The sequence below is a fragment of the Eulemur rufifrons genome, chromosome 23 (genome assembly GCF_041146395.1).
Source record: "Eulemur rufifrons isolate Redbay chromosome 23, OSU_ERuf_1, whole genome shotgun sequence".
Taxonomy (NCBI): domain Eukaryota; kingdom Metazoa; phylum Chordata; class Mammalia; order Primates; family Lemuridae; genus Eulemur; species Eulemur rufifrons.
In genome coordinates this window covers 1,071,520-1,099,271 of record NC_091005.1, presented here as the reverse complement: position 1 = coordinate 1,099,271, position 27,752 = coordinate 1,071,520, and the positions used below count along the sequence as shown (strand labels likewise).

At 56.7% G+C, this 27,752-nt stretch overlaps 1 protein-coding gene across 5 annotated transcripts; it reads right to left on the bottom strand.

Annotated features, from left to right (window-relative positions):
• FBXO31 (F-box protein 31) lies at positions 1-27,752 on the bottom strand. Of its 5 annotated transcripts, XM_069456497.1 has the most exons (10): positions 27,380-27,752; positions 17,969-18,040; positions 16,076-16,162; positions 11,794-11,870; positions 10,085-10,252; positions 9,412-9,486; positions 5,813-5,922; positions 5,166-5,319; positions 4,209-4,582; positions 1-2,120 (listed from the first exon to the last, which is right to left on the bottom strand). In XM_069456497.1, exons 1-10 carry the CDS (start codon positions 27,726-27,728, stop codon positions 1,898-1,900), a joined length of 1,689 nt encoding a protein of 562 aa, XP_069312598.1. In that variant the 5' UTR covers positions 27,729-27,752; the 3' UTR covers positions 1-1,897. The 5 variants fall into 5 exon arrangements, with proteins under 5 accessions (XP_069312598.1, XP_069312599.1, XP_069312602.1 ...); XM_069456498.1 differs by lacking the exon at positions 16,076-16,162; XM_069456501.1 differs by lacking the exons at positions 16,076-16,162; positions 17,969-18,040; positions 27,380-27,752 and adding an exon at positions 15,124-16,065.

Here is a 27,752-nt window from a genome sequence, read left to right as displayed (position 1 = left end):
TTACACATTCAAATTTGACACTTTTTAATCAGAAGTCCTCATCCCCATCCATGTGCTCTTTACGGCCCCAGGGGACACCTCTAATGGGACAGGCCCCTTAGAGTGAGCCTCAGGCTCTGGGTAAAAAATGCATCTTCTTGATTTAGTTTAAACAGTGGTGCACTTAGAGCACCAGCCCACACGTGCACGGTCCTGTGGCTTGGTAGCCACAGTCACCATCATTCAGGGACTGCCTCATCTGACGCACGGGAACAGTCACAACCCAAGGGCATTTAGGCTGATCCTGTGAAAGACCAGAAACGACCCCGCCCTCGACTCCCTGCAGGGGCAGCGAAGGATCCCCAGGCGAGCACGTCTCCAGCTTCCAGGCCGCTGCTGCCCCGGGCGCCTTCTCCACGGCCTCGTCCTGCGGCTCAGGAGGGCAGCGCGCCACCAAGGGCTCCGGCCACACCGCCTGCCAGTCTCTCCGGGAAGCAAAGGAAGCTGCAAAGGGACTGAAGCTCGGGCAACAGGAATTTTATTTTCTTAAAGGCCAGTCAGGGAGAGATTAATCGGGAAAACATTTCCTGGGACATCCTCAGGCGGGTCTCTGTACAAAGGCACCACGAGACGGTCACATCCGGGGGAGGGGGTCCCTTGAGTCCGGGGTGCCCAGCCCAGGGTGAGCGGCAGAGGGAGACGCACCCACAAGTTCGAGATGGGACGGCACCAGCTGCAGGCTGGAGGAGGGGCCGGCTCCAGGCCCTGCGGTCACTGCTCTTCAGGTGACACTAACATCGCTAAAATCGTCTACAGGGTCTCCAAAGGCAGGCGTTAACACAACACGGGCACCATGCCAGTGGAAGCAGCAGCACTCGGGGTGTCGGAGCTGGAGGGTCCCCCACAGGCCCTGGCTTCCAAAGGGCACCCCTACGTAGGTGTAGCTTTTCTAGAAAGCTGTCCTCTCGCCTGCCAAGGGCTTCCACATCTGGTGCGGCCACTTCTGGCTCATTAATGCTTCTAAGCATTAATGGCACCTGTGTGAACCACACAAACGCAATAAACGCAGGGCCCACTTCAGACGCGTGACCCCTGCAGACGTGGTCTGACACCGCAGCGTGCGCAGGGAGGGCGGCGTGCACGGAACGAATGCTGTGTCTGGAGCAGGCCACTGCGGCAGTCACGTGGCCAGGACGTGGCCTTGGTTCCAAGCTGGAGCGAGTGACTGGGACAGGCACACAGTGACAGTCCCCAGTGACCCGTGTCGCTAACCCCATTTCACTGACAGGGAAACTGAGGTTGGGATGAAATGCTTTTGTCCAAAACCCACTCGAGTCAGTAGAGAAGCAGGAATTCAATCCCGGGTCCCCACCCCAGCCTGGCCCTCCACCGGCTTCCGGGAGCTCCTTCTCCGCACCGTCCCCAGCCACCTGCCCGGCCAGAACCATCTGCCTCTTCCAGACCCCCGCGCGGGGCCACTCCTGCTGGCTCCATCCAGAGGGGACAGTTACGTCCCCCACACAACCTGCTTTACCTGCTCTCGAGAGGAGGACTCTTTGGAGGAGGAAGGACCGTGTTTTCCTGGAAAACCACCAGCGAGCCGAGGACATGCAGGACTCCGCCACTTCGACTCCCACATGCCCTGCAGCCGTCCCTCGAGATCTAGGTTATTCTAGTTCATTCTTTCTTTTTTTGCGGTTTTTTTTTTTTTTTTTTTTTTTGGCAAGACATGCTCAGCTTTTCCATCGCGGCACTGACAGAGACGCAGCGTGTGCCACACGCCGTTCGTCAAGTGTTCGGGCCCGACGGAGGTGTGCGTTCTGGCGGGAAGGCCGCATTCCCACAGTGCATGCTGCTGTATTCACAGGTCGAGGCCAGAGCCCCGGAGCTGCCGGGACGTGCGCAGAGCCGTGGCCGGTCAGGAGGTGAGGGCCTGAATGTTCTTGAGCATCTCATCGAAGGCCTGCGGGGACGGCGCGTCTGCGTTCCGGAAGGTGGCCTGGACCCGGCTGTACAGGCTGAAGGATTTCAGCTCCAGCCACACGAACCCGAAACGGTTCTCGTCGAAGAGGATGAAGACCCCAGGGGTGCGTTCGGGACTGGTGAAGCCGTGGCCAGCGATGAGGCCGGTGCCGTAGAAACTGGAGAGAGACAAGACGGGGAGCGTGAGGAGGGCGGGAGGGGGCCACGAAAGCCATGCCGGAATTCTCCAACACCCTTTAGGCCACGAGAGCCACTTCCGCTATTCAACAGCCACACGCTGAGACCCAGCGGGCTGATGGCACCTGAAGACAGCCTGTGTTTGCGGGCGCAGCCGGGGCCGCTGGCCGAACCCTCCTGCTGGAAGCACAGCTCTCTGCACGCAGAGGCCCAGGCTCTGGCCACCTGGGACACGCGGTGACTCACGGCGCAGGGAACCGGGATTCTCCCGGGTAGTCAGCCCACCGCTGACCACGCTCTCCCAACTCACCCCGCTGACACAAGGTCTCCACAGGCCCACCGATGAATTCTGTCCCAACGCACACACCTTCAAAGCAGGCCCAGCGTGACAAAAGCCTTAACTTCGGGCCAGTCACGCCACCATACGAACCATTCAGTTATAACAAAACGTAGCCTGCGGCTGAATTCAGAGGGTAGGACTTGCAAACGCCTGTGCACAGCCCTGAGCCGACAGAAGGGAGGCGGCTCGCGCTTCTCTAACGAAGAACTAAGTGCTCCCATGGAAGGGGGGCCCAGGACCCACCACCGCCGCCCTGGCGCCCCCCTGGCCCGGGGGGGAGAGGAGCGGCGCCCATGCCTCAGGGGGCGCCTCAGGTGGGGAAAGAAGTACCGTGGCCCAGGGGCAGGTGGAGCAGCGGCCACCGCTTAGCAGACAGGCCACAGGTATCCCCTGCGCAGGAGCCAGGCCAGGCCCTGCAGACACATGAACCAGGGATGGAAGGGACACAGCTCGCCCCTCCCGGGCCACGACAGCCCCTGACACTCAGCACAGGGCGGACAACTGTCCTGCAGGAGCTCCCCAGCCAGCAGCCACAGCACGCGCCGTGAGGGACACGGTGGCTCTGAGCTGGCTGTGAGGAACTGGGAGCTGTGAGACTCTCACAGGGTGACAAAGGTTTTTTCTTCTGTGGCCATTCAAGACTTACAGCAGCTGAACTTACACTGGAATGCTCTTTGCGTACCTGTCTCTGCAAACCCCGAACCCAGTCACTGTCATCCTAACTGCCACCATGAAGAAAGCCCCACCAAGACACCTAGGCCCCCTCCGGGCCTGGCCTGCAGCACTCATCGCTCTCTGAGGTCAAGTTCATGGGGAAATGCCCACCAGACCGTCGTGGGCACGTGACGGCAGCCGTGCGTCCAGAGGAAGGACAATGACACACACTGGACAAAGGCAGAAACGAACGTGACCAGGAGACCGACAGACCGACCCTCCCAAGGCCCCGGGCAACCGGGCATAAGCACCTGCTGCGCGGATGCGTGTTCCAGAGCTGCCCTGTCCACCCGCACGTGGCCCGTGGCCAGCGCAGCAGGACCTGGACTTTTCATTTTATTCAACCGCAGTTCATTTAAATTGAACCAGCCCTAAAGGACAGGGGAACGGGGCAGGGGCCGCCTCCGTCTCCCACCAAGGGACGGCCAGGGTGGCCTCCAAGGCCACAGGCAGCAGTGAGACCAGGTGGAAGAACGAAGCGTCACGTGGCCACAACCCCACCCCTTCCACACACGGTCCGGGCGGGAGTCCGGCCCGGTGCCGGCCCAGCGTGGCCGAGGTGGCAGGAGACCCCAGGAGGAGGAGGAGAGGCTGTGTTCGCTAGGGGACAGCAGAAGCGCCTGCACGGAAGTTACAGGGGACACCTGGGCACAGCAGTGCTACCCCTGGGCTCCCGTGGGGGTGGCAGGCGGCTTTGTTCTCCACTCTCTACTGTCACGGCTGTCAGACAGTCTCCATGCTTCCCTCGACTGACTACAAAGTCACTTCAGAGCCCGGGGTGCAGCTGCCCACCCACGGTGTGACGCGAGTCACCTGGAGGAGGCCTCCTGCCCCGGCAGCTCTGAGGTCCCCAGGTGCAGCCCCCAGGAGGGGAACGGACAGAAGCCTCCGTCCCCAGACCCAGCTGTGCGGCCGACTGCTCAGGCTGGGACAGCACAAATGGTCAGAGTCCCAGCCTGGTCTTGAGGCTCCCACGCCCGGCCTGCCCCCAACCCAGGGCCCACCGTGTCCTCACCACATCCTGCAGGTGCGGGGATAGTCCTCGTTCCTCGAGCTCACGCCGACTGGCAGCACAAATGGCTGCCCCTGTCCGGCCTGGCCGGGCTGCTCAGCCGCGGCTGCCCCATCCCCAGGCTCCCCGCCGTCCTCGGCAGGCGCCCCGTCCAGCTCCCCGCCGGGTGGCGGCGGCTCCCGCGAGTCCTGCTGGCCGTGGCCCTCGCCTGCCTCTCGCCCACCTTCCTGCTGCTCCTGGCGCACCCGCTCTCGGACCTCCAGGACGATGCGCGAGAGCTCGTTGAAGTTGCGGAGGTTCTCCACGTCAGGCAGCTGGATGCGGTGCCTCAGGTCAATCTCCACCGTCTGCTGCCCGGCGGGGATGTTGGGGTCGCCCTGCGGGGCAGGCGGTGGTCAGCGGGGCTCAGGACCAGAACAGCAGCCCCTGCGCAGTGTCCAGCCAGACTGTGCCTGTGGCCAAAGGCCCTGGAGCCAGCATCCTGCTGACTCAGGAACCATCCCTCACGCAGGAGCCACGTGTCAGAGGCCCTCGGACAGCAGCACCTGGAGCAGCTCCAGCAGGGAGGGGACTGGGGAGCCCAAACCCAGGACGGGGTGGAGGGAACACGTGGCCCTGGTCCCAGGAAGCTCAGGAAGGTGGCTCTGCTCCTTCAGGACACTTTAGTACCACCTGCCAGAAAGTGCCCACATAACTATGCGATGACAGGCCAGGGCAGTGTGAAAGGTGGCCCGGTGGCGGGAAGTGAGCACCTGTTCTTAGCAGCCCCCTTGAAACCTGGGAGAGGAGCTTTGCCAGGACAGGCGCAACGGTGGCCTGGGAACGCAGGGTCTCCAGGAGGCTGCACGTCAGCGTCACCCGGGCAGCTCAGCAGCCCCTTTCCCAGGCTGCCCCCCAATAACGCAAGTCCCCACAGAGCTGAGCCCCGCAGGGCGGCCTGGGACGGCGCACGGCGCTCACCGTGATCTTGGTGCCCCTGGCGCGCCGGCCGTGGAAGCTGAGCATCACGATCTCCAGGCCGTGGCTGCCGTAGGTGCCCTTGAACAGGCCGGGCTTGATGAGGTCGTCCGGGTGGCTGGGCGGCAGGTAGATGCGGCGGTAGGTCAGGCAGTTGCTGCGGAGGGAGCAGCGGCATCAGCGCAGGAGGCCGTGTGGGGTGGGCAGGAAGGCGGCCCACACGGCACCCGGGCTGAGCTACGTGGGGCACAGCAGCTCAGCCAGGGCCTCGGGGTCCCCCCAGATCTCAGGGAGCCCCCGTCCCCGCCGACCCACAGCACAGGGCACAGGCGCTATCGTCTGCTTCCACCAGGGCTCCCAGAGGTGGGCCCCGCCACCTGGGACAGAGCGACATCCCCACGCAGGGACACCGCACGGGGCTCAGCAGGACAGAGGCCGAGCCAGGCTGGAGGAGACCCGCCCAGATCCGACGGACACAGTCGCGCGGGCAGAGCGGCTGCGCTTAGCCGAGCCAGGCTGGAGGGAGACCCGCCCAGATCCGACCGACACAGTCTCGGGGGCAGAGCGGCTGCGCTTAGCCGAGCCAGGCTGGAGGGAGACCCGCCCAGATCCGACGGACACAGTCGCGGGGGCAGAGCGGCTGCGCTTACTCGTACTGGCTGGTGTAGATGAACTTCATCAGGATCAGCTCCTGCATGTGCTCGTGGAAGATGTCCTCCAGCGTGCGCCCCCACTCCTCCCTCAGCCACGTCCGAAACTCCTGCAGGAGAACACACAGGTCGTGAACGTCACCATCGCGTCCACGCGCACAGGACACACCTGTGACGGCGCCGGGTGAGAGAAACGGGAGCTGCGTGTCTGCGCGCCCGTCCGTGAAGAGCGAAGGTTCCTGGGTCCTGGCTTTCCCAGGGTGCCCAGGCTCCCGACAGGGAGCAGCAGGGCCACCTCGGGAGGCTGGGCCACAGCCGCAGCCAAAGCTCCGAGTCAGCCTCACTTCCGAGTCCACCGCTGGGATGGGCGGCGTCTTCACTGACCGTCTACACTGCACGGCCCCTCAGCCTGGTTCTCAGGCTCCAGCGAGCGTGAGGCGGGACCCCTCGCCACCAACCCCCGAGCCGCAGTCGGCCAGACCTGTCCCTGTGGCTGCCAATGAGGGAGGCCCGCTGACACAGCCCGGCAGACGGCGGTGGACTTGCCTTTTCAGAAAGTGCCCTCACAGTGACGCTGTGCATTCGGAGGGCACGTCTGCAACAGGAAGCGTTTATCAACGCCACGTCCCCAGAGCTCGATGATTCCGGAAGCATCCGCAATCAACGTGCTAAGGATACTTAGTGCTTAACAGTTTGATTTTAGACAATCAACATAAGTTATCCAAACCCCAAGTTTCTGACTCAATACAGTGTTTCTAATGATTATCTAGAATTAGCTCTACAAATTGAAGAGCAATTTCAAAAAAAAATAAACAAGAAAGCTACAATCTCTCAATTGCTTTAATATGTTACTGCCCCAAATTCTGACAAAGAACAGTGACTAAACTAAAAAAAACCATTAGAACTACAAGGTCAATATATAAAAATCTACTGGATTTTATACACTAACAGCATAAATCTAGACAAAGAAATTTTTCAAAATTCTCTTTATGACATCCTCACAAACCGTAGGACTTGGGGACAAATGTCATAAAATGTGTGTAAGACCGCCGTCCTGAAAACCACACGGCGCCGTGGAAAGGAAGCCAAGAGTGCCACAGCGGCCACGGCCACGGCCCGGGACTCGGCGCTGACCAATCCCACCCGGCACCGCACAGACACTGCCAGGCCGGCTCTGCAGTTCACAGGGAAACAAAGAACCCAGATGCACAAGCAGCCTCGGGAACACAGAGCTGGAGGCCTCACTAGCTCGTGTGCCGACTCCGCATAAAGCTCCAGGATCAGGACCGTGGCACAAGCTTGAGGACCGACAAACGCACGGACGGTGCCAGAGAGCCCAGGACCAGACGCGCGTCCAGCCAGCCGGTTGGCCCGCGGCACAGACGCCCGTCCCCCCCACCTCCCCACCACCCGGGGAGAGGAAAGTCTCTCCAACAAATGGTACCCGGTCCATCAATCAGATGTTCACGTGGAGAACCAGCCGCCACCCCTGCCCCACACCACACACACGAAATAATTCAGATGGCCACAGACCTAGACAGAACAGCAAAACCTAATGCGAAGGTACCAAACTTCTACTTAAATAAGAAAAGGAGGCTATTTTTGCAAATTAGAGGTATTCAAAGTTTTTTAAGGACTCAGAAAATAATCACCATAAAAGAAAAAAATTTGATAAATTAGATTTCCTCAAATTAAAACCTTCCATTAAAGTGGTTAAACTTATGGAAAAAAGACTCTAAAAAAAATCAAATAGATAACTAACAGATAAAAACGAAAACAGGCCAGGCACAGTGCTCACGCCTGGAACCCCAGGGCTTTGGGAGGCCAAGGTGGGAGGATCGCTTGAGGCCAGGAGTTTGGGATCAGCCTGGGCAACACAGTGAGAACCCATCTCTACAAAAAAGTATTTAAAAACAAAAGTAACTCAATGTAATGAATGAAGATTTCATTGTTATCACAGTAAATAATTAGATATAAACTAAACACCATCAAGATGACGACTTGTGTATAGTCATAATCTTAATTACTGTGCATGAAAAGGTCAAAGTCATCAGGACCCATTACTCAGAACAAAGATCTCTGAAGTATGTGTATTACATAACTGTCTTATAGAAGCCAGGCATGGTGGCGCACTCCTGTAGTCCCAGCTACTTGGGAGGCTGAGGCAGGAGGATCGCTTAAGCCCAGGAGTTTGAGGCTGTGGTGAGCTATGATTGCACCACTGCACTCCAGCCTGGGCGACAAAGAGACCCTGTCGCTTAAAAAAAAAAAAAAAAAGGAAAATTATCTTATTGGGCAAGACACCTGTGCACAAAGAGCAAACACGGAGTCTGGGACACGTAAGAACAAACTCAGCACCCACCAGGGCTTGCGCCCTCACACAGTCACCACCTTCAGCTTCATGAAGAGGTCCTGAACACGGGGCACTGTTCTCAGCCTCGCCGGGAATGAGAGAAACACGAACTCACCACCAATGCCAAGATCCCCGCAAACGTTTATCCTCACCCTAACTCCTGGGTGTTTTTCTAGTTCTCACGGGGAGCACGTGTCACTACATTTACAATCAGAAGACACTACTCCATTTCACAATCAGTGCACCCACACACGGAAGTCGGCCGACGGCAACTTTTTTGGATCCCAGAGAATATATTACCAGAAATACACGGTTCTCTTTAAGGTCTCGACAGCTGAGGAGTTTCTATTCTTGGAAAATACGTTGACATTTTTCACTTAAATGTGAACTGCAGCGGCCACATAAATGCTGCACGTGTGACTACATGTAAAATGACGGTGTTAGGAATGAGAAAGCATTTCCATCACTTGTCCACATGTGTCATCTACTCAAGAGAACAGGGAACTCGCTGACCTTCTCGGGACTCCACGTGCACACCCTGCTCGTCCCAGCTCTCCCTGCAGCTCTCTGGCCGTGGGGAAACCACCAGAAGACCAGGAACTGGCCGAGAGAGGCACACCCCACAAATGAACGGGAGCTACGAGTACCCTGTATTTCACAAGTTCAAGTTCTTTTTAAAAATATTTTGAAATGGCAGTGTGACGGGGACCTCAGAAAACCACAGCTCAAGGGCAACGTGACAACAGCCATGCAGACAACAGGAAGCCCGGCACACAGGCTCGCCCGCTGCACTGCCGGGGCCCGCAACCCTCCGCCGGCCTGTTCCAAGGAGGGAAAACACAAGCCCCAAACACGCCCACTGGGTCTCCCTGCAACTCGCACAGAGAAGCTTCCCAGCAGCCCCTCGGCAATGCTGCTCCCGCCGGGGGCAAAGGAGAGCGAATCAAGGCAACAACCACTTCTGTTCGGTTCATTCCGAGGGGTGACAGGGACCGACAGCCTGCACTCGTGTGCACACGCCCACTCGCTGCTGCTGACAGCCATCAGGTGCATTTTCTGCGCTGACAGCGTCAGGCTGCACCACGGGAAACAGCCGCGTCGCAGGCTGCATGTTGGCGATTCCACACCCTTTGACCTCGGGTGCTGTCTTTGCCCGTTGAAGGGGAGGCCCAGTCGGCCGCCACGGAGGGCAAGGGGCAGGCTCGAGTGTCTTCACAGGGCCCTGCCCCCCCGCAGGCCCGCTCACCTCCTGCCTCCCGCCAGACATCCTGTGGTGGTCCGTCTGGTTGCACTTGGTGGAGAACTCGTCCTTCTTCACAATCTTGAATGTTCACAATAGAAGGAAAAAGGACATCGAGGAACACAGTTAGTCACAGCACAACGAGGGAGTCACCCCTCCCTCACCTACATCCACCAAACCCACCCACAGAAGCCCAAGATGCCACCGAAACGGGCCGTCCAGAGGGAGTGCAGAACCGCCCTTCCCAGAGCAGGAGGCGGCAGCCACGCGTCCCAGAGGGGAGTCTGCGACCTCCCAGTGGGGATCAGAGGCGGCGCGGGGGCTGTGTCTCACACGGTGTGCGGGGTAACACGGCGCTCCTCGGAGCGGCCGTCTGCCAGGCCCCATGGGAGCAGAGCACTTTGTCCCAAGCCGATACTCTGGCAAAGAGGAGAAAAGACTCGCAGAGGAACGGCAGCTGTAAGAACCAGTGGTTCTGACCCAATATGGATGGCCGGAGCGTCCCCAGTCTGAGGAGTCCCACCTCACCAGGACAGCACCGGCAACGCGCAGCGGGCCAGGGCACAGCTCCCTTCCCTTCCACCCGCTGTGGCACCCGGCACCCGTCCGCAGCACGCCTGGCTGGCACCCGCACGGACGCCCGGCACGCTGTGTCTAAGGGGCCCAGGCTCCCGCGCACCTGGATGTGGCCGTTGTGGGGCCCCTTGTGGCCGTACATGCACTCCACCGTGGCGGACTTCCTCTCCATCAGGTGGATTCTGAAGAGAGGCTTGAATCGCATCGGGTCATCCACGTGCGGGTCGTGGGGGGGCAGGTACATCCAGCCGATGATGAACAGGCCGTCCACCTGCAGCGGGGGTGGCAGGAGTCCACGCGCAGGCTCAGGCGGGCGGAGCGATGGCGGCCCGCGTGCCCCGTCTCCTGGCCGGCAGTGCCCGCCCCACCATGGAGGTGCTGGTCGGGCGAGTCAATGAAGCAGCCAGACCCGAACCTAAGCAAGCGCTTCAGCGCCAACGTCCAGCTCCACCGCCGGGAGGGGAGCGAGCAAGACGACCTGAGACCCCCAACCAGGGCGCTGAGCTAACAGAGGAAGCGGAGGGGCTTCTCTCAACAGGTAAGACGCTCAGGAGGCAAAACAAACGCAGCGCGAGGGCCCGTTTGCCTGATCTGAACAAGCTGATGTCAAAAGGCAGCTGTGAGGCAGCCTGGGAAATGGACCGGGGAACATCGAGAGTCGACGCTGCCTAAGTCAGGAGTGACGGCAACCTGGGAGTCAGGTCGGGAAACACCTGCCTCTGAGAACCCCATCCTCAAACAGGCCTGGATCTGCTTTAAAATGCTTCAAAACAAAAGCTCGGGGAGGGACAGGTGCCAGGAGTGAGGCGCCTGCACAGACGGGAGCCCGGGAGGTGGCGCCTACAGGCATGCGTCCCGCCATCCTGTCCAACACGTGAGAGCTGGGGCAGCCCCCTCACCGGCCCGCACAACACCTGACAGTCACCCCCTTCTCGGAGAGCTGGACCCGCTGCCCCAGCCCCGGCACCCAGGACAGAACGTGATTGTCCCTGTGGCCAATTTGTCTGAGACACAAGTGAGCTAGTGCTGCTCTTCCACCGGCTCCTTTCCCTAATTATCCCGCTTTTCAGAGGCTGCTTTTGTGATCTTTGTCTTTTGTTTTCAACTGTATTACTCACTGCCAGTAAGAAAACCAATTATCACCCTCCCGACTAAAAGAAAAGAAAGAAATCTGCCCACGCTGAGAGCTGCCTGGCTTGTCCCTGGAGGGAACGTTCGGAAACCAAGGCTCATCCCAGTGACCTTAAACGCAATCCACGTAAAGTGTGTTTCTCGGCGGATGCTCCTCCGCGTCACAAAGAATGAGCAGCGTTTGTCCCCCCCGAGCCCCGCCTGGTGAGCAACACGCACAGAGTGACCTGCAGACACCAGGCCCCAGAACTTGCGTGGAGCTGCCCAAGCCCGGCGCAGGGCCACGTGAGGGCAGACACACCTGCCGTCATTAAAGGGACTCAGCTCCCAGTCCCCTGAGTGCACAAAAGGGGGTCAGAATCTAAATGCCAGCACCCTGGAAGGGCAGCTCACTTTGTTTTCATTGTGGCATCAGCTACAGTGACACCTCAGGGTCTAACCGCACAAGCCCCCGGGGCCCGGCCTTCGGTTCAAGGGAACAAGAAAGAGCCAGAAACAGGGGTTCACACCTGAGTCCCAGCACGTTAGGAGGCCAAGGCAGGAGGACCCCTGGAGCCAGGAGCTCGACTGCACCACTGCGACCGACAGCGAGCGGTGGACAAACAAAGCAGCTCGTGCCCCTGGTCCAGGAGCCACTCGCTCCTCCACGCCAGGCGCCACCCACAGGGCCCTGACACTCACCACCACGTTGAGGAGTCCCCCGTAGGGCCCGATGTCCGGCTGCCACAGTCCCAGAATGTGTCTGTACCGGTGAAGCACTACGGGAGAGAGAGCGAGTCCTTGTGTTAGACCCTGCGCTGCAGCAAACCGGGCCGGCCCAGAACGGGGAGGCGCGGTGGAGAGGCCGCCGCAAAAGGGTTGCGGGAGAGCCTTGAACAAATGTGCGTCGAACCTCCCCTACAGGTCTCCAGAGAGTTCTAAGAATGACACTCTCTTTGGGAAGCCTGAAGGGAGTGAGTTTCCTATAAAGGGATGAGCTTCCCATCACGGGGACTCAGCAAGGCTGGGGAAGCCCCCTGCCCGGAGTTCAGCAGAGGACACGCACAGCGGGTGCAGCGCCTTCCTCCTGCAGAGACCAGCATCTTCCCCGGCGTGTCAAAGCAATCGGACCTTCGCAATTACGGTAACCGATGATCGTGTCCTTACCCTCGGGAGGCCTGAGACTGGACTTCTCTGTCACGTGCCAAGCCAGCCCGCCCAGGCCCTCTCGCCTCTGGAGCAGCTGCAGTTCACGGGGCGTGGGCCACGGTGCCGGCCGCCTGCCTTCCAGCCTGGCCGCGACGCGCCCCGGCCCACCCGTCACCTCTCTCCAGCGCTCCTTCGTCATCTGGCTACACGGCCTTCCCGCCTGTCCACACCGCCTGCGGCTGCTCTCGGCCCCCACCGGGATCACAGCAACCCCTCTCCAGCCCATGGAATGTACAACCCCGAGAGCGAACCTTAATGCAGACCATGGACCCGGGTGACAGTGTGTCATGCGGGTTGATCGACTGCTCAGGACGTGCCACTCTGGGGGGTGGCAACAAGGAGGCTGTGCGTGGGGGGCTGGGGCACCTCATTTCACTGTGAACCTAAAACTGCTCTAGAATAGTCTTAGAAGAAAAATGCTGCAAAAAATACCAGCTTCACATTAAGAGCTGACTGTCCTCCTGGGCTGGCACGGTGGTTCCTCAATCCTGGCTGGCATCAGCCTCGCCTGGGGACGCAGCACCAAGGCAGGGCAGCGGGTTTCTGAGAAGCCTCGTGGGGGCTGTGAAGCGCAGCCAGGGTGAGGCACGGAGCACGTTAATCATCCACAGTGTAAACAGACGTCAGAACTTCACAGCGCACCCCACAAATATGTACTCATACAACCATTACTTGTCAGGTAAAAATCAACGCTTCCCTGACAATCTACGAGGCTAAACAACTACATAGGAAAAAGAAACAAATGTATTTCAGTTTTGTTTGGTTTTAGCTACCGTTTACTCGGCACTTAACTCCTGGCAGGTGCACTGAGGGCCACAGGTGCCTTTTCACGTGTGACCCTCCCGCCAGCCCCAAGGAGCAGGTGCTCTGGCCCTTCTGCCAGGAAGGGAGTGAGAGGGAGCCTCCAGCGGCAGGCAGGGCCCCTCTTCCTGACCCCTACCCCGCCCCTCCACCCTCCGCCCTCTTGTCCCACCACCTGCTTCAGGGGCTAAGATACTAGGAACCAGCACACTGGCTCAAAGCTTTGAACATTAGGCAATTTAAAAAAAAAAAAAAAAATTTTTTTTTTTTTTTTTTGGAGACAGGGTCTCACTCTGCCACACGGGCTTGCAAAGTGCTGTGGTGTCATCTTAGCTCACAGCAACCTCAAACTCCTGGGCTCAAGCAATCCTCCTGCCTCAGCCTCCCAAGTAGCTGGGACTACAGGCATGTGCCACCATGCCCGGCTAATTTTTTCTATTTTTAGTAGAGATGGGGTCTCACTCTTGCTCAGGCTGGTCTCGAACTCCTGACCTCAAGTGATCCTCCTGCCTCAGCCTCCCAAAGTGCTGGGATTACAGGCGTGAGCCACTGCACCTGGCTTATGCAGTTTTTTAATACCAAAAGTTACACACATGATGAAAAAAATGAGAATGTAAATAAGAAAAATGCTGCCTCTTACTAAATGCTGTTGTAAAATCTGGTGATAGATTCCCAGCTGCTGGGACCGCGCACATTTGAACCCCGGCCGAGGGCCTGTTACCACAGATACTTCTCCATGACGCTCCCAACGCCCTACAGACGCCAACTCTCCAGAGTACCAGGCAGCAACACGTGGCCAAGAGAAAAAACGAGCAGGAAAGACACCCCGAAACAAGCCAATCTGAGGTCACAAAACTACTCAGCAGAGCTGGGGTCCTCGGCCTTCTCGGGCTTGACCCGCTGCTACGCGGACAGCCTTGCGTCAGGGGAGTGGGCTCAGCACTCCACGTCCGGCCCCCCAGGGCCTCCCTGGCCCAAAGTATGGGGTCCACAGGAAAACACGGCCAGGGAACACCACCGTCTCACAGCTCGAGGGTGACGGAAACTCAAACAGCTCGAGGTCCCGAAACACTCAGCCAACCGTCACGGCAGACTTCCGAAAGGTCACGGGGACAGCACAGAGTGAAGTTTGAGGCGCCCTCCATTAAACACGCTAAGAACACACGAATACTAAAAACACAGACACGATAGCCTTCAAACTGAGGCTGTTGAATTGGGTGTCTTTTTTCACGCACATGAACTTTTTTCCGGGTATTCTAGCAGGCCATGGAGCAAACAGACCTGTCACCGTTTAAATGTGTCCCCAGAGAAATGCAACCGATGTTACAACTGATGCTTTTTGTTATATTTTCTGGATTTTCCAGGTTTTCCACAGTGACTATTTTTATATCCACACTGAAACCTTACAGGGGACGGGAGCACACCCACGGGGACAGTCGGCAGCGACGCGCCCGCACAGGCGTGGAGGGGCACCCACGTGAGGCTCACAGTCCGGACGCTCCAGAAGTCCCCCCAGCGGCAGCAGGGTCTACCCCTTGGAAGCTGCAGAAAGCCCCCCCAGCACACCCCTGGGGGCTCCCTGGGTGCCAGAGGCTCAGCCTGCCCCGGGTTTGCCAGGGTTCACCCCAGCTCCACGGTGTAAGCTCCGGAGGAACCCTGGGACAGAGGGATGACGTCACTGGGTGACTGTCCACTTGTATTGCAAAGCCCAGGCCAGGCGGTTCCCGTCAGCACAGTGGGATCGATTGTTCTCATCAGTGCTCACTGCATCAGCTGTTCTCTCCCACGGGGCTGGAGAAGGCCCCTGCATCGACCGCTAGGCAGGAAGAGCTGGTCGTCTACGACAGAATGTTCTAGAGAGGCTATTTCCAGAAGGTTTGGGAAGGGACAGCACTGACGTCTTCAAACGTGCCCGCCCCTCCCCTGCAGTCTCAGCCCCTCCCTGCCCCGGGGGGTGTTCACGCAGCCCCCGAGTGTCTGCTGCCCTCGAAGTCCACCCAGCCAGCCAGGTCACCTCCGCACCTGTTCACACACACAAGGCAGGTCTGTTAGTCGCCGTGCAGGGAGCGCAGACACCACCCAAAGCTCGCTGAACACACCAGGCATCCCTGCAATAACTTTGGGACTGTCCCCTAAGTAACGTGGGCTCCAGTTACCAAACTGCAGCTGTCTGCCCAGGGTCCGGCGGGTGCTGGGAAAAATTCTGTCAACTGCTCTTATTCTTTCTGCTTCTGGCAGGATTTGTCAGAAATTAGGTGTTTATAAAACTCGGAAGCAGGCGTGCTCGCAGCGGGCCACACTGAGAGCTGGGCACGCTGACGGGCTGAAGGGACTGGCAGGGGCGGGGGCAGTGGGGGTCCATGGCCGTCAGTGCGGGCAGGTGTTTCCAGCCTCTTTCTTCACAGCTGAAATTCACCGTCTCCATCTCCACCAGCCACTCGGAGCTAATGCCACCAGCACAACCTTAATGTCCTGACTGTGGCTTAGAAAAATCTCCAGATGAAAGAGGGACTTGGCTCTAAAGGATGGACTGGAGCTACCCGCGTTTGTCCACTGTGAGTATGTGAATTGTTTCAATCATACACGCTTTGTGATTAACTAATAAAGCTTAGGAGTCAACATTTCATCTTAGAAAAGTGTTAAAGCTTCTGCTACTCTCTCCTCTCTGCCTCTGCGGGACTTTCTGCAGTCGCTTCCTCCATGAACCACCAAGGTTAAAATGTGCACCACAGGGCGGTCTCAATCGGTGCGACCCAAACCCGGCCCACACACAGCTTCCCTGGGGCCCGCGCTCGGCCGTGATCTCTGCCGCGGCCAAACCACAGAGCAACGCCACGGCCAAGTGAACACACAGCGACAGCCAGGAGGTCAGCTTGCGCTCGGGACCCAGCGGTGCGCTCTGTGCTCAGACCCTCTTCATGCGGGTTCCAGGCGAGCTCGCTGCCGCACAAGCCAAGCCAGCGGAGGTACATACGGCAGGTGTACACATCTCTGTACTCCATGTGCTCGTAATCGGGGAGGATTTTCATAAAACGTCCCGACTTCACGCGTGGGTTTATACCTGAGTAGACACAGCAGGGAAAGGGCTGAGGACGGCTCCTTTTTCAAGACTGTTTTTTCTTCTCTGAGACAGGCTCTCGCTCTATCACCCAGGCGGGAGGTACAGTGGTGTTATCACAGCTCACTGCAACCTCAAACTCCTGGGCTCCAGCGATCCTCCTGCCTCAGCCTCCCAAGTGGCTGGGACTACAGGCATGCGCCACGACACCCAGCAAATTTATTTTTTAAATTGTTTTAGAGACGGGTCCCACTAAGTTGCCACGGCTCGCTGGGGCTCAGGAGGGGAGGGGTGGGTGTCGTGGCCAACAGGTATCTGGGGTGACCATCCAGGGAATCCTTGCCCCATAAGACACTCACCTTACCCAGTGCCAGCGTGTGTTTGTTTTGTTTTTGATAAAGGACAATGTTTCCCAGCCTGTAACTCAACGTCAGACCTTGTCGCCGCTGAACCAAGGCTGGCCGACTCAACCAGCTGTTCCAGGAACTACAGTTGATTTTCTTCTGCTACCTGTTCCCAAAGCTAAGGAATTTTCCCCTGGACATGGCTTTCAAAGCAAATTCACAAAAACATAGTTCCTGTGTTGTGAAAAACAAAACTAAAATTTGCTTTGGCTGGTGCAGATAGTATGATTATTCTCTCTACATTTTTCATAAATTTTCAAGGGGTCAAGAATCTGCAGTGAAAAATCTGCCGCCGGGCACAGTGTTGCACACCTGTAGCGGGAGGATGGTTTGAGTCCAGGGGTTGGAGGCTGCAGTGAGCTGTGATTGCACCACTGCACTCCAGCCTGGGGGACAGAGCGAGACCTTGTCATTTCCCGAGGTCCCGTCGGCCCGTCCCCTCTCCTGTACCCACTCCTGCTCTACCTCAGCCACACCGTCTCCAGCCCAATGTGCCCGATGGCCTCTCCCACAGGACAGCGGAAAGCAGGGCCCAGCAACTTCTCTGCCCCCCACCCCCCCAGCCAAGATGGGCTGCACGGGTGCACTGTGCTCCAGGTGGCACTAACACCTGGGCAGGCTCACACACCCGTGTCCCCACCGGGGTGTTACTTCTGGTGCTTACAGCTCTTAGAAATCTGTCTTCATGCTGCTTTGAGACAGTATGAGTCAAATGGCTTAACAGACTCAAAGAGTCGTGAGAAGAGGAAAACGTGCCGTACGAGACGCTCGTGGAAACCACTGACCACCCAGAGCAGCCAACAGCTTCATCCACAGAGCGAGACACGGGAACATTCCTGGCGCTGAAGAAAGGGCGGCTGGGGAGGCAGTTTGGGGCTGAGGACGGACGCTGAGTACTCCGTGAATGTCACACACGACTCCGGAAAGCAAAGGATCCAGGGAAAAAGGAAATACGGCGATGGAGGCTCAACCTGCTCACGGAAAACTGAGGGGAAGGTGGAGCTTCAGTGGGCAGGGGCAGCCTCTCTGCCACCGAGGGGCTGGACGGAGGAGGCCACCCAGGGCGCGTCTGCCCACCTCCCACCGGGCTGCGGCCCAGGCCCAGAGCAGCAGGCAGCGCCAGAGCACCGGAGCTGTTTCCCGTGCAGCCCACCTCTCTCAGATCCAGGGGTCCAGGATGCCTAGCAAGAGACGCCGTACCCACGATGCACGGAAAAACCAATGACACAGTGCCCCAATCCTGGTGCTGTCACCACCAGTGCTGTATTTAAAATGCAGATTGTGGGTGTCAGTTAGTGTCTGAGAAAACAGAACCATGGGCCGAATTGTTCTCATCACTGATCGCTGATGTGCACCGTCCGCTTCTGGTACGAAGTGAACAATGGACGATAACAGATTTACTCACGCTTCGCATAGACGTCCCGACAGGACACGCCCGTGATCTCCAGTTTCCGCAAGTTTTCGCAAACACCGTACTCTGCAACAAGAAACAGTTGCTGAAATTTAACACCTAGAAATCACAAAGCAACGGGAGTGGACAGACTGCTGACGGCCGCGCGACAAGGGCGAATGCAGCGTGGCCTTGGCCCTGCTCCCGAGGGTGCGTCTCGCATCGTGGGGGCCTCACTGGTCGTCCCCACAGGCAGGCAACGCCCTCCTTCACCAGTGATGCCACTATTCTCTGTGTCAGCGTCACCCTCGAAGAAATAATAGTCTGCGCTGTCTATCCTGCTGCGCTCTAGAAGCCTAACCACACAAACCAAACTCAGACAATCCCTGGTTTATGAATAACGTGTGGCAGAAATTGAGCTGTCTGGACACAGTGCCATGTCCCCATGGGAACGCAATCACCACTGGTGTTAGGGCCCAGACGGCCACAAAGGCCTATTCAACCCTGTGTACCTCACCACGCCGCCAATTCTGTTCCACTCAGCTGTGAGGCCAGTCGTCGAGGACCATGTGAGTCACAGGGAGGAAGTGGACATCCGTCCCTTGTGCAATGGCTGCCCTGGGCCGGGGATCAGTGAAGGGTTCCCTGGCACCTTCCCACTCTCCCTGTTCACACCCCTGCCTGCACCCTCCTGCACCTCCTCCCTGTCCCCCTCCCAGCCCAGCTCCACTATTCATGGTCACCACCCACATGTCCCAACCCACACCCTGCCAGCTCCTCCGGCTCAGGTGTCAGCCAGGCTTTGAAAGCACAGCACCTGCTGAGCTGACCTCCCTACCACAGAACTGCCGTCGGGCCCCAGCAGCCTCCCACGTGCCAGCACCAGGCCAGGCCTGCCGGGCATCGCTGTGCTGCCTCCCGCGAGAGGCACCACGTCATCTGTCTCAGCACTGAGGAGACAGGCCTGGCGAGCGGATATGACTCCCACAAAGGAACGAGAGCTTGGGGTCAGTGGGGAGTCTGTCCTCACTGCAAACCAGCCCAGGGAACAGGGACCTTGTCCCCCCTTCAATGAGGGCCAGGGACAATAACCCAAAGCCAAGTGCAAGGAAGTGCAGGGGCCACTCTGAGAACCAGCCCTGCCACCTACTGCTTGTGAGGACAGAGTGAATGACACCAGCTCACTGCAGTTTGCCTGGATGTCCCAGGTGACTAGGATGTGACATTGCCTCCCAGGTGGGACCAAGGACTGGGAAGAATCTCTCGAGTGAAAATTTGTCAGCGATGGAATACCAATGAGGAAAATTACATAATTTCGTCCAAAGAGTTTTGTTTGCTGGTTTGGGAGAGTTCCCCGACTGTCCGAGGCGCCTGCCTAGGACGGCAGGAACCCACAGAACGGAAGTCGGCGGCCGTTTCTGCGCGTCTGCGGAGGCTCAGCAAGGCCCACTCTCCGGGCAGCCGGGGCCAAGTGTGCAGCTGAGCTACAAGTGACCACGCAATAAACGTCTTCACTTCCCACCTGTACATGAGAGGGATTAGACTAGATCATCTGTAAATTCCTCTTCCAAACTCTTAGCAGTCTCCAGTTCTAACTGGAGAAAAGAGAACATTCATCAGCAACTGTCCCCACCGGCAAGGGGACGTTGGGGGAAACGGGCCGCACAGCGGGGACGGGCAGGCGGGCAGGCTCACTGCCGCAGCGCTGGCGGCCACCCGACCACACCTGGGACGCCGCCCACCTGCGCGCTCTATTAAAATCTTATTTCAGTCATGTTGATACAACACAATCTGTTCTTCCGATCGACTGCTGCACTCAAGGTAGTTCTGCAAAGTCGCCGAGGGGGAAGGGGCCGCAGATGCTGTTGGCAACATGGACCAAACGGAGCACCCGGCGTGCGTCCCGCAGATGGGACCGTGCGTGGGAGGAGGACTGACCTGCGGAAACTCGTCCGGACACACGGGAAGCTCCAAAGTGGGCTTTCCTCGACCTCTGCCCCGAAGACTCGGCGCGCTCTAGTGAGCGCTGCGGCAGCCCGGCGTGGCTGTGGACGGCATGGTTCTGTGCCCTGGGTGGGTGCTGGGGACCACAGTCAGAGGGAACTTGGCGTCACACTCCCAAAAGTGCCTCAAGAGAAAAGCACTGTCGCCAGGACGCCATCAGAGGCGAGCTGGTGGGTGCGCGAGATAAGCCTGGAAAGGGACCTCTGCCCCAGCCCCAGGGGGCTCGAACGCCAGGGCTGGGGTCGGCATGGAGAGTGGAGCGGGCGCAGGTGACGCTGATGTGCAGGTGGAGAACTCGAGGGAGAGGGCACAGGCCCCCACGTCAGTGACAGTGCCGCAGGGAAGACGCCGAAGCTGGCCGGGACTCCGAGGCTCGTGAGCAGGAGGGGTCAAGGACACGCGCTGAAGGAAAGTGTCCTGTCCGCTTTAAAACTAGAAGGCAGTATTGATTGGAAAGACTGCATTTGCACTAAACTGGGGGACGACTGGAGATACAGCCGAAACTCTTTTGCTTCTGAGGCTACAGAGGAGGTTAAGGCACAGGGAATGAGCTGGGAGCGGCGGAGGGCAACTCCAGGCTCCGAGGACAGCGCTCCAACCACCAGCAGGGACCTCAGACCTGTGCCGTGCCTCCCCACGCTCACGGCGACTCAGCCATTACCGTGACTGCATGAAACTGTGTTTTTAAATAACATAGTAGATCTGGAGAACACTCCTGCAGCCAGCACCCCTTCAGGTGGGAAGAACGTAAAAACCAAAACCTGGACCCAATCCCTACGTGTCTCCATCAGACACAGACCACCTGGGATGCTCAACAGGACAGCTGAAACTGCCAAATCAGGGGGACTTAATTCTCAACCAGCCTGATCCCTGCAAAGACAGTCTTGGGGCAGCAGGAGCCCGCAGAAGCCTGGCTCTCACAGCCAGTGGACCTCCAGCGCCGTCCAGCCCCCACGACAGGCCCCCACCGGCCCAGGCAGCAGCCTCCCACTGAGGCCCGTCTGTCATCCCCAGACACCCTCCTTCCTGAAGGGCACAGACACCTCTGTGATGCCGCTCACCACTCATTTGTTAGCATCACTCTGGACCATCTCACCCCGGACCTTCCCTAAGATTTCAGACGCTTCCTCCTCCTCCACTGACACCAGGCAGGCCCGGTGCGTCCCGCTACCTCCCTCTGCTCCCTCTCTCCAGGGTGACCGGGAAGGCATCTGTGTCCAAGGATGCTGACTCACGAGTTCCAAACCCCGGCCATCTCCAGAAAGGGGAGGGAAGGCGGGGACGGACTTGTTTTTCGAGAGGACACTTGTTCCTCGCCAAACTCGCAAGATGCCCTTGTGTTTACAAGCCCTTTCCAGTCAGAGGGACAAACCCCAGGTCCTGAGATACATCGAGTTACAAACACCCAGAAATGGTAGGAACGGCAATGCCGGGGCTTCCAGCAACCAATTGATTCCCTTGGCCAAGTCACCAGGGTCTGTCCAGCCACACAGGGGGACAGGAAAACCTGGACTCCACTTCTCCGCACCAGATTCACTTTCTAGCTTACTCCTTTAGGGTAAAAAAAAAAAAAAAGTCTTAAAAAATGTTCCCCTGGACAGTGATAAAAGAGGCAGGGTTTAAAAACATGTCCCCTAAGAAGCCCCATTTTCCTCTATCCTGCTTTGCTCTATAAAGCAGCATGTGATATTCGACGCACAACACAGAGAGCTGCACTCCTCCCAGTGGTGAGGCAGGAGGACAGGATGAGTCTCTCCCCACAGCTGAGACCCTGCCGCACACACGGGAGGTGGGCAGCCTCCTCCGGGCTGGGTCCCTGGGTCTCCACCATCTGGCAGTTTATTCCCCGACATGCCACCCCACCACCCTGCCACCAGAACCAGGGGCTCAACAAGCATCCACTTAGCAGGAATCGTGAAATATTCCCAAAGCCAATTTTATTTTCTTTTTTCTTTCTTTCTTTCTTTTTTTTTTTTGAGACAGAGTCTTGCTTTGTTGCCCGGGCTAGAGTGCGTGCCTTGGCGTCAGCCTAGCTCACAGCAACCTCAGACTCCTGGGCTTAAGCAATCCTACTGCCTCAGCCTCCCGAGTAGATGGAAATACAGGCATGCGCCACCATGCCCGGCTAATTTTTTTTCTATGTATATTTTAGTTGGCCAGATAATTTCTATTGTTTTTTGTTTTTTTTTTTTTTTTTTTAGTAGAGATGGGGGTCTCACTCGTGCTCAGGCTGGTCTCGAACTCCTGACCTCGAGCGATCCACCCGCCTCGGCCTCCCAGAGTACTAGGACTACAGGCGTGAGCCACCGCGCCCGGCCATATAATTTCTTTCTTTTTTTAGTAGAGATGGGGTCTTGCTCTTGCTCAGGCTGGTCTCGAACTCCTGAGCTCAAATAATCCGCCCATCTCGGCCTCCCAGAGTGCTAGGATTACAGGCATGAGCCACCATGCCCGGCCTATTTTCCTTTTCTTGAGATGGGATCTTGCTATTTTGCCCGGGCTGGTCTCCAACTTCTGAGCTCAAGCGATCCTCCCTCCTCAGCCCCGAGCCTACAGCCAATTGTAAAACCAACAATTTCATTTCACCTCTTCCTGAGATGACCCCTCCAACTGCAGCCATATTTCACAAAAGCCACATTATTCATGTTTTGCATCAGCAAATCAAAAAGAACAGAAATTGCATTTTCTTCTGCATGCAAAAACAAAATTAAATATTGGTTTTTTTTAATTTCCCATTTTTATTATAAATAAACATCAGACATTACAGACGCTTTTGGAATTGTGATGGGGTTACACTCCAATAAACCCACTGGAAGTTGAAAATATCCTAAGTTGAAAATGCACTGAGGCTGGGCATGGTGGCTCACACCTGTATTCCCAGCACTGGGACAGAAGGATCACCTGGGTCCAGGAGCTGGAGACCAGCCTGGGCAACACAGCAAAACACCATCTCTACAAAAAATTTAAAATTAGCCAGGTATGGTGGCATGTCCCTCTACTCCGAGCTACTCGGGAGGCTGAGGCAGAAGGACACCTTGATCCCAGGAGTTCGAGGTTACAGTGAGCCATGACTGCACCACTGCACTCTAGCCTGAGTGAGACCCCATCTCTAAAGAAAGGAAATAGAAAAATTAGCCGGGTGTGGTGGCACATGTCGTCCCAGCTACTCGGGAGGCTGAAGCAAGAGGATCACTTGAGCCCAGGAGTCTGAGGCTGCAGTGAGCTGCGACTACACCACTCACTGCCACTCTACCCAGGGTGCCAGAGCGAGACTCTTGTCTCAAAAAAAAAAACAAAAACCCACAACCAAACAAAACACAAACACAAAAAACCACAACAGAGAAAGAAACTTACCCTAGCCTACAAGCTGGGCAAAATCATCTAACACAAAGCCTGTTTGGTAGTAAAATTACGTATCTAATGTAATTTATTGACTAACATTCTGAAAATTGTCAACAGAATGGTACTTGAAGTATGGTTTCCACTGAATGTGTCCTGCTTTTGTACCAACGTAAAGTTGAAAAATCCTAAGTTTAACCACTTGTATAGGAAAACGTTATTTCTAGTTATGATGAAATTTAAACCCATTTTAGACTCAAAAATAATCAAAATGTTGTACAAATATTATTCCATGTGACCTTAAAACATTTACCATCAAGGGAAGAAACAGGCTAGCTATAAGTTACAAATTCAAAACCCGACGCTGGCAGATCTGAAGCTAAGTATACTCAATCCTCCCGTCTCACTACCTGGAGTTCAGGGTGGAGGGGGAAAAATAAACACGTCAGCATTTCCTCTTTTTAAATCTATCTTTTGTGATTATTTGAATATTGTGATTTAGAATTAGGGTTTAAATTTTCAAGACTCATCAGCCTTAGGCAGACTTCATGATGTATTTCATAAGTGAACAGCATCAAAGGTTTACACTGCAAAACTCACCCACTGAACGGTGAAGTATTAACCAAGAAAAGCCCAGACAGGGCAAAGGCAAACACAGCAGTTGGCTTCTGCCCCCAGCACTCGGAACCCGGCTTATTTATAGCCCTTCACGCAGGGACTGCAGGAGGCCTGCAGCCAAGGGGCTGACGCATCACCAGGCCATGAGGCCGGGGTGGGTTCGGGTTTGTTCCCTAGCACGGGGGAAGCCACCGCTGTTGGTTACTTGCTCGCCACAGTACCAAGAGCACGAGCTGGCTTCTCAGCAGGGACTTTCACCTGCCCAGAGAAACACCACCGGCTCCAAGCTGCCCCAACACCCATTTCAGCCTGAGTCACTCCACTTCCCAAAACGGAGGGGTGAGTAAGGCCAAAGCAGTGTAAAAATAACTGGTCTACTACTGCTAATAGGACACTGCAAACGGTGAGCTCCTCACTCACCAAGAAGTATAAATAACTACTTCATTTTAAGTTTCCAGTGTACCCTGCCCCTGCCCCTAAATCACCCCATCACCGTGGAAAGAGCCCTTGACCGTGCACGCTTGACCTGAGACAGTCGAGGCGGAGTTCTCTGAAACAGTAAACGCAGGCGGGAGCTCCTTCTTTCCCACTCCCACTTTTGTGGCTTGTTCTCTGTTTTGGGAAATCCAATCATTAAAATATAGGAAGTAAACATGTAAACAATGAGTGATAAACCCACAGATTAGTCTCAGTCACCCTCCCAAGACACTAAGAAACAGGGCCATCGCTCTGCCAGGAAACACAGGTGAGGACGATCCACCTCCCTGCAGCCGGGGAACAGCCCAGTTTTTCACTTAAACCAACTTGACTTAGGCCTTAAGAGCATCCACCACAACCAAATGTCAAGTTCAGGAAAGATGAGCTTTCGGGTCTCAGAGAAATAAGATCAGATCTGCCTCATACATGAGTATCCCTAAACGTATTTCCAAACACAATCAGACTAACAAAAGGAGACACCTGTAAAACAACCTCGGGGGACTGCCCTGGATGGGGTGGGGCTGGAGCTGCCAGAACGAGCTACTGAGGCTCCGAGGACCTCACTGCCACCATGGTCACGACCTTGGGCTGACAAATTATCACGTAAGCACGAATCTTAAAATCTGTAACTGGGATTAAAGTTGGAAATTTCACAGAAGTCACTATAGATGGAATTAAACATCAAATGACTGTAAATAAGAAAACATTTTACAATATATTAAACAAATCTATCCAGATTATATAAACCAAACCCACAAATCAAAGGAAAATAGGAAAAAAGGCAAAGATGAAAGAAGTGAAAATTAGAGGAATCTACGTAGCCAATAAATTTCTTTGTAGAGACGGAGTCTCACTATGTTGCTCAGGCTGGTCTGAAACTCCTGGCCTCAAGTGATCCTCCCACCTCAGGTTCCCAAAGTGCTGGGGTTACAGGCATGAGCCACCTCGTCCTACCTCAATAAATATATATGTCTATAAGGTTTTTGTTTTAGAGACAGGGTCTTGCTCTTTCGCCCAGGCTGGAGTATTCACTGCAGCCTCAAACTCCTGGGCTCAAGCAATCCTCCTGCCTCAGCCTCCCGAGTAGCTGGAACTACAGGCACGCACCTCAAGGCCCAGCTAATTTTTCTATTTTTGGTAGAGATGGGGTCTGGCTCTGATTTCAAAAGCCTGACCTCAAGTAATCCTCCCGCCTCAGCCTCCCGGAGTACTATGATTATAGCTGTAAGCCACCGCACTTGACTAGCAGCTGTATTTCCAATAGCAGAAGGTTGGGAATCACCTGAGCCCCATCAACAGGGGCTGGATGCATAGGTGGTGACACTGGTAAGCCATCAAGGACCAAGCAGCTGTAACAGAAAGGACTGTCCCTATAGCTGATGTGGCATGCTCTACAGGAGATATGAATAAACTAAACACAGCTAGGGACACGACAGCGTGCTCACAACAATACTACCTTTGGGGAAAGTGTGGGGGGTAAACAGGTATTTGCATTTATTTATACGTGCATAAAAACCTCTGGTAGAACACCCAAGAGAAAAGTAACAGTGGTCCTGTGGTGGGAGTGAGCAGACAGCCCGGCAGAAGGGGTTGGGAGGAGAGAGATTTCACTATATCTTTTATTTATTTCATTTTAGTTGTTTGTATCTATCCCGGGACAGCTGTGCCCAACTGCAGTAGGCAAAGCAGGACTGAGGAGTCCTCCTATGTCTGCTCCCATCTTCTTTCTACATCTTCATCAGCACTTTGCATTATTTCCGTTAAGAATTTATCCTGAGCTGCAATTCCAGTTACGGTTACCCCGTGGCTTTTTTTTTTTTTTTGACAGGGCCTCTCTCTGTTGCCCAGGCTGTAGTACAGTGACATCATCATACCTGACTGTAACCTTGAACTCCTGGGCTAAAGCAATCCTCTTGCCTCAGCCTCCTGAGTATCTAGGACTATAGGTGTGCACCACACATCTGTCTAATTTTTTTGTATTTTTTGTAGAGATGGGGTCTCCCTCCCTTGCTCAGGCTAGTCTCCAACTTCTGACTGACCTCAACGATCCTCCCACCTTGGCCTCCCAGAGTGCTAGGATTACAGGCATGAGCCACCGTGCTTGGTCCCGATTTCATTTGGGTAAAAATGTGTACATGACTCTACGTGTGTATGTGGATGGATATTTTTCTAAAATTTTAAGGGCGGGTTTATCTTTGAATGCCGGAGTCTCTAATGAGCTTTTTTTTTTTTTTTTTATTTTACTCAGTACAGGGAGGCCTGTGTAGAATCTGATGAGTTTTACTATCTTCCTCGCTGTTCTGTTGTTTGGATGTTTTCTCACCAAAGTATGAGCGCTGACTGACCATCAGTGACCTGCCAACGTTTAAGCGCAGAGAGCCCTGAACTCTGAACTGATTAAATCTCTCTTGCGACAGGTGCGGAACTGCCCCTGAGAGAACGACCCGACCTGGCAGGGGTGGGAATCGGCCCCTCCGCCTCTACCCGCCTCTGGACAGACCCACCCGCCACCGGGACCCCCCGCCCCGACTCACTCCAGCTCCCTCTTCTCGCCCGTCGGTGCCTGCGCCCGGCCAGGGGCGGGAAAGAAGCCGGCAGATGCCAGCTGGTGCCCAGCCCGGACCTCCAGGGGTCCCAGCCTGGTCCCCCAGGCTGGGGGCGCCCCTCAACCCGCCCGGACTCCCAACAAGGGCAGCACCGCGGCCGCTCCCTACCACCCCCCCGCGGGAACATCTCGTCTTCGCGCCCGCGCCCCGGGTCCGTCGCAGGTCCCCCGGCCCTGGGGTCACCCCCGCCCCCACCCAGGTCCAAGCACCGGACCCGATCAGGACCCCCTCCTCCTCCAGGACCCATCCTCCTCCGGGGCCCGGGCCATCCCCCTGCCCCTCCCAGAATCCCCGCCCCCTCCCAGGTTCGGGACCCCGCCGCTCCAGGACCCCCACCCTCCCACGCCCCCGCCCGGCCCGACCCAGCCGCGCGCGCACTCACCCTCCCGGCAGCGCCGCCTCCAGATGGTGTCGGTGTGCAGGATGCGCCGGAACTTGGTGCAGACCTGGGCCAGGCTGGGCAGGTCGGTGCCGGGCAGCGAGGCGAAGATCTCCACCAGCAGCTCCGGCGGCAGCTCCAGCAGCGAACAGCGCGGGGGCGGCGCGGGGCCCGCGCACGGGCCGTCCCCCAGGTCGGCCAGTGTCGCCGCGCCCGCCTCGATGCGCTCCTCCTCGGGGTCCGTGTCCGGCTCGCTGTCGGCCGCCGCCGTCTCGGCCGGGCCCCGGCGCTGCTGGCGCCGCCGACACCCGCGCGACGGGCCCACGCCGCAGAGGCGAGCGCACACCGCCATGCCGGGTCTGACGGCCGGACGCCG

What these genes read in the sequence shown, in the direction of transcription:
- FBXO31 (XM_069456497.1), bottom strand. Translation starts at nt 27,728, where the DNA reads ATGGCGGTGTGCGCTCGCCTCTGCGGCGTGGGCCCGTCGCGCGGGTGT. An exon ending in GAGGCGGCGCTGCCGGGAGG is followed by an intron (nt 18,041 to 27,379) that starts GTGAGTGCGCGC and finishes TTCTTGTTGCAG; the next exon opens with AGTACGGTGTTTGCGAAAAC. An exon ending in GGGGACTCCTCAACGTGGTG is followed by an intron (nt 10,253 to 11,793) that starts GTGAGTGTCAGG and finishes CCCCCGCTGCAG; the next exon opens with GTGGACGGCCTGTTCATCAT.